Source organism: Durotheca rogersii, assembly GCF_024521655.1.
Source record: "Durotheca rogersii strain YMJ 92031201 chromosome Unknown GGS23scaffold_17, whole genome shotgun sequence".
In the NCBI taxonomy this organism is placed as follows: domain Eukaryota; kingdom Fungi; phylum Ascomycota; class Sordariomycetes; order Xylariales; family Xylariaceae; genus Durotheca; species Durotheca rogersii.
The window spans coordinates 384,649-390,705 of record NW_026251248.1 but is presented as its reverse complement, the minus strand read 5'-3'; the positions used below and the strand labels follow the sequence as shown (position 1 = coordinate 390,705).

At 54.6% G+C, this 6,057-nt stretch overlaps 1 protein-coding gene across 1 annotated transcript; it reads right to left on the bottom strand.

Annotated features, from left to right (window-relative positions):
- Positions 1–967: 967 nt before the first annotated feature.
- Positions 968–3,673, bottom strand: GGS23DRAFT_575796 (NMD3-domain-containing protein). Its single transcript, XM_051516812.1, has 2 exons — positions 3,215–3,673; positions 968–3,142 (listed from the first exon to the last, which is right to left on the bottom strand). Exon 2 carries the CDS (start codon positions 3,002–3,004, stop codon positions 1,409–1,411), a length of 1,596 nt encoding a protein of 531 aa, XP_051370300.1. The 5' UTR covers positions 3,005–3,142; positions 3,215–3,673; the 3' UTR covers positions 968–1,408.
- Between the last annotated feature and the right edge of the window lie 2,384 nt (positions 3,674–6,057).

The window sequence follows — 6,057 nt, the reverse complement described above, 5'->3', positions numbered from 1 at the left end:
GTTTTTCCTTTCCCAGCTACCGTTTTTAGCTAGCCGATTAACCGATTATAGCTATTTTCAGCTGTAATCTTAGGTTGATCGGTACTAGGCCAGTTATTAGTAGTTAGGCAGTCCTTATTTCGTGCCTCCATCACAGCGTGCCCACGCTGCTCCTGTTCACTATCTTCGAACCTATGGGAGCTAGTTCGCGTGTGGAATTTATCTATCTTCGAACCTATTTGCGAATCTATCTACGAACCTATCTGCGAACCTATCTACAAACCTATCTGCGAACCTATAGGAGCCAGTTCGCGTGCGTGGAATCTATCTATCTATCTTTAAACCTATAAGAGCTAGTTTAGGCGTATGGAATCTATTTATCTTCGAACCTTTAGGAGCTAGTTCGCGCGTGGAATCTATCTATCTATCTTCAAACCTATCTTCGAACCTGTAAGAGCTAGTTCGCGCGTAGAATCTATCTATCTATCTTTAAACCTATCTTCGAACCTATGAGAGCTAGTTCAGGCGTATGGAATCTATCTATCTTCGAACCTATGGGAGCTAGTTCGCGCGTAGAATCTATCTATCTTCGAACCTATCTACGAACCTATCTGCGAACCTATAGGAGCCAGTTCGCGTACGTAGAATCTATCTATCTATCTTCGAATCTATCTTCGAACCTATGGAAGCTAGTTCGCGCGCGTGGAATCTATCTATCTTCGAACCTATAGGAGCTAGTTCGCGCGTGGAATCTATCTACCTATCTTCGAACCTATCTTCGAACCTATGGAAGAAGTAGGTAGGTAGGTAGGTAGGAGGTTAGGAGGTAGGTAACAGACGTAAAAGATACAAAGGTACAAAGGTACGTACTTAGTAACATAGAGGTAACCGGGTAATCCTATAGAATGTACCTTTTTTTAAAATAAAGACATTATATCCGGATGGTAACTATGTCGGGAAATGGTAATAATGTCAGCCTAGAGTTTAACTCCTTCTTATCACGAGGCAGACACTATGTCCAGTCATAGAAAGGGTTGCTGACATAGTATCAATAGACCCCCCCCTCCCTGTATGGTAGATTCGATACTGCCTAGGTACCTCCCTACATACTCTGCGTAAGGGCCTAGCACTATATTTTCATCCCGACACCCCCTCTCTCAATAACCCTTTAGAGCCTGGAACTAGGCAAGGTAGGTTGGTAGACGCGTCCCTGAACCGATATCCCAGCATCCATGACCCCACACGGCGACGGCGATGTTCGTCACTCGTCATATTTTCTCCCCTCGACGCTGCGCCTTGATACTATGCCCTGCCAAGCCATGTATGTTACCGAAGAACTTTTCTGCTTTCCCCTCTTCCCTTTCTTTTTTTTTCCTCTCCCTCCCTCGCGATAAAAACTCCATCCACATATACACCCACACCCACAGCCCTAACGCTCTTCCATCGTGAGCTCGTCGAAGTCGTCGAGCAGCTCGTCCATGTCGACGCGCGGGATGTCGTCGTCGTCGCCGTCGCCACCACTCCCCCCGTCCTCCTCCGTAGCCACCGACATCTCGTCCGCCTGCTTCGGCTCGCGCGCCTCCGGCTGCCGCGGCTTCTTGTACAGCTGGACGCCGGCGCGGAACTCGGCGTCCTCCTCGATGTCGCGCAGGAACAGCTCGAACTCGCGGTCGGCCCGCTCCTGGTCCTGCTTCCGCGGCAGCATCTCGCCCTCGTCGCGCGCCATCCGCTTCAGCTTCCACTGCCGCCCCCGCCCGTGCCGCCGCCGCCGCTGCTCCGGGTAGTGCTTCTTCACTATCACCACGTCCGGGATCCGCGACGCGTACGTGTGCGACTCCTCCAGCGCCTCCAGCTCCGGGTTGTTGAAGTTCGTCCCCGTCAGCATGTACCCCAGCACGAAGTCCCCCGCCCGCAGCAGCCCCCCCAGGTGCGTCCGCGCGAAGTACGTCTGGTCGTTGACCCCCAGGTCGGCCGCCCGCGCCACCTGCACCTCCCCCACGATCCACTTCCCCTTGGACGGCCCCACGGGCTCGCAGTCCATCACCACGAACTCGACCAGGTCCTTCGAGTCGGCCAGCGACGTGAACGGCGCTCGCCAGTACACCGGCGCGCTGATCTCCGCCGTCTGCAGCGTGTTGGGGTCGAGCAGGTTGATCGACGTGCCGATCCGGTAGCAGATGGCGAGCGGCGATATGCTCCCGACCTGCTTGGCCAGCGGGATCGGGAGCGCGACGAGGTCGTCCTTGCATACCGGTATCAGCTCTACCGAGAAGGTGAACTTGTACGATTTTTTTGAGGTGTGGGTGTCCTGCGAGATGAGCTCCTGGGACTTCTTGACGCGCACGGGGACCACCGAATTGAGAAAGTCGACGAACTTCTCGGCCTGGTTCCTCGCCGAAAAGAAGAAGTCTATGCCGTCTTTGGCTTCTTTGATATTAATGGTCTCGCGGTGGGCGCCATGCTTGAGTATGAGCTGTTCGAGGTACAGGAATGTCCTCTTGTGGAGCACCTTTTGCCGAACTTGCACGTTCGCTCTCCATACGTTCGCCGTATACGACTTTGCGCACTCCGGGCACTGCTGATACGCGACGACGTACACCACCTCCAGCGCTTGTTGCATAACCCGGTCATCGGCGACAGCGGCCTGTATCACCAATTTGACTCTTACCCGCCGCGAGTGCGGTTCCGTCCATATGAAGCTGGCGTCGATGATTCTTGTTCGGTTGAGGCTCAGCTTCCGCAGGCACAGGGCGAGCAGCTCGCGGGATTCGGGTTGGGCGGTTACCCAGCTGGACGGGGGTTGAAGCCAGCGGTCGCAATCTCGACATGTGTGGAGGGTGGCTTCGCGCTGGATGCCCTGGGAGATGTCCTTGGTGAGCTTGAAGCAGTCGTAGCACTTGGCGTCGATGGCTACGGTGCCGTCGATGGGGGCGCCGCAGTCGCAGCAGAAAATAGTCGCCGGGCCGCCAACCTGTTGCACGGGCGCTATTGACAATGGGGCATCTATGTCTATATCCATCGACATCGTGACGGTTTATCCGGGTGGGTTGGGGAGAATCTTGGAGTGGATGACGATGATATGCTATTCCCAAGTGATGTAGTGATGTATGGATAGTGGGGTGGCAGAAGTGGGAGTGGTGATGAAATAAAAAGTTGAAGATAAGTAAGTACCGGATGCTGCCCCTCGATTGATAAGCAGTAATCTGCAGCCAGGGTGCTTATCTAAGAATTATAGCTTACTGCATGCACGATAGAGATACATCCCCGTTTCCGACATATAACCGGTACAGTCATAACAATGCATCGCAGTATATCGAGTCCTCATCATTCTCGTTCTCATTATAACTACAGCAGCTATTCCGAATGCGCTGGCTCTACCTCGCCTCCTCGAGGCGACGATCGCGTTGACCGTGGTGCCCTTCATATCTACCTGCACCTCGTACGAGCTGGCTCCAATTCAATGATAGGAACCTCTCTGGGGGCGAAGTGGGCCAGGGGCAGCGAGGCGTTTGAGCTTGATGCTAAGCGGCTCCCCGGGTGCTTGCTAGCCGTCGAGGTGGGACAGCAGGACATATGCCGCGGCCACGAGGCCACAGGCCAGCAGTATGGACCCAATTTCTCAAGGCCAGAATCGAAAGAGGTGATGTCGTCGGCAGACGTCCGTAGCTTTCACATTGGGTAACTTCCCGCCTCGTCCCGGTGTCCTAGGTAACTCTGGGTCCGTCGTTGTGAAGGGTTTGGTAGCTGCCGGTGAATGCTCCGCCTTGAGGGAAACATGCGCGTATTCACTCCGCGAGATCTCGTTACTAGCCATCGCCGTCTCTCGAGGGTCGTCGAGTGTTTGTAAGTGCCTAGACACACACTACCTTGGGCGTACTCCGAGTAGTACTTCTAGATAGGTAGGTAAGTATAGGTGAGGAACGACTGTCCATAGGTATTAGCAGCTCTATCGGCCGTAGGTACAGACGCCACCCCCCAGCAGCTGACGAGACGCATACCTCAAAAGCTTTGAGAGAAGGGAGGCGTAAAGTTTCCAGGCGGGGGAGAAGTTTCACCGTGAGTTCGAGATGTCGAGACCACAACTTGACGACGGGGTCCTCGTCACCCTCCCGTCTTCCTACCTAATCAGGGTCGCCGTCATGGATCCTATGGAAGTTGCTACAAACTACGGGCCGTTGGTAGGTGGGCACCCGCAACGTTGGTGGGCACCACATTAGTTTCTATTTGGAACTAGAACAACTCCATACTACGCATCGTAATATCTTCGGTATACTGTCTCTCCGATGTTGAAGGCTTACCGGGCTTGAAAAGGCATTCGATCCAGCGACGGTGATATATATATAGGTAGGAGTTAACACGTAGGCTACAAAATCCTACAGACTCCGGAGACTCCCACGGTTAATATAATCCGTAGGGGGAAGAAAAAATTTATAAATAGTTGCAGACGACATCGACTAGACATTGGAAAGCGAGAGACGCTCACATTCGGTTTTTCCCATGGCCCCTGATGTTGTCACCTGTCTATCATAAAACTCGTCGTCTTCCAAGCCGTACCTGTGCACATATCTGCTATATAGGTTGCTCAGGTTAGATGCAGTGTACGTTTGCGACCAACCGCCCCCTGTCTTTCCCTAGGAGTTTCTCGTAGGTTAGGCATTATCGGAGAGTAGGTAGTAGGCGTTATATGCCCTCCCTCGTCGCTAGGCTGCCTGTACGAGGTGAGACTAGACCAGAGTGAGATGTGTACGAGGGTTAGCACAGGGACTTTTCTGTGCGAGCGCACTGATTGTCTACCCCCCTGGCTCGCGTCCTCGCTCGTTCATGGACTGTTCGGTACTCGTTCCTCTTGCAGTACCCTTATCTTCTATGTCCTCATCTTACGTGTCTCGCTCTGCTAACCCCGGCGTCTAATACACCAGCGTCGGCTTTGGTGTATGAATACGAGTTCGTACTAAGAGAGATAGAGGTTTACGGTGTAAATATGAAAGGGGTGGTACGTCTAACACGGAGGTAGGCGTGCACAAGTTGCTCATCCTCCAGTTCTCGCGGTGCAATAGAGAGATTGACTGCGGACTAGAATTACGTTGGATGCTATAACCAGGATTGGTAATCCCAGACAGGTGTAGACTAGAGGAGATTCGGCTACTTCAAGGCGTTGAAATGGCGCGGCTCCACACCTCACGCCCGTCGATCGCGAGATACCGCGGTTCGCACCAGGCGAGCCACGCGATGACGTGCACACATACACGCACCCCTCCTCCCGAGCTACGACGCGGTGGTCTCCGACGGAGATCGGAGGTCGAGGACGGGCGGCGCGCCGACTACGGTCGCATATTTGGCGCCGATGTCGACGTGGTTCGATCGCCCGCTGGGTGGCTCTAACGGTACTTGCAGCGCACGGATGGGTAGTATCTGCTGCGCACCCTCGGGCAGATAAGACGTAGGGTAGCTACCAGTTGCGGCCCGTCGACGTGGGCGAGTCTTCAGGCCTATAGTATAGCGGATAGGCCAGCAGGGGCGAAGAGGGAGGGGAGGGCAGATGGCAACGCAGCCAGGACGAGGGCTCCTTAACCGATCTGACCAACCAACCGGTCACGCTGGCTGGGATTTCCGTGTAACGACGATCTCGGCACTCGACTATGAGGTAGTTATCTCTGCACCTGACTAGGTCCAGTCCTATCGGAGGGGCGGCATAGGCAAAAGAGGCGATGCCATCATCGTCAGCGAATAGGGACGGGGGGTTGCCGAGGGCCACGCCGCTTGTCGGGGCTCGCTAAGATGGTAGCTGGGCAGAGGGACATGCCTGTTCACGGCCGTCCCCATCGACGGGGTTGTCATTCGCACGTGGGGATGGGGGCGCAATGCAGTCGGTGTCGAGCTGGAAGGGGGGCGGCGGCAACAAAGAAATCGATAGGGGGACGGTACCGGCTGTGGTAGTAGCGGTGGTGATAGCAGCAGCAGAGTGTCCGTCCAATATCTGCGCGCGGGAGGAGGAGAGGAGGCAGACAGGCAGACTGCTAGGTAGGTACCTATTTATTGCAGCGGAGGGGGGGAAGACGAGAGAGAAGGGGACGTGGC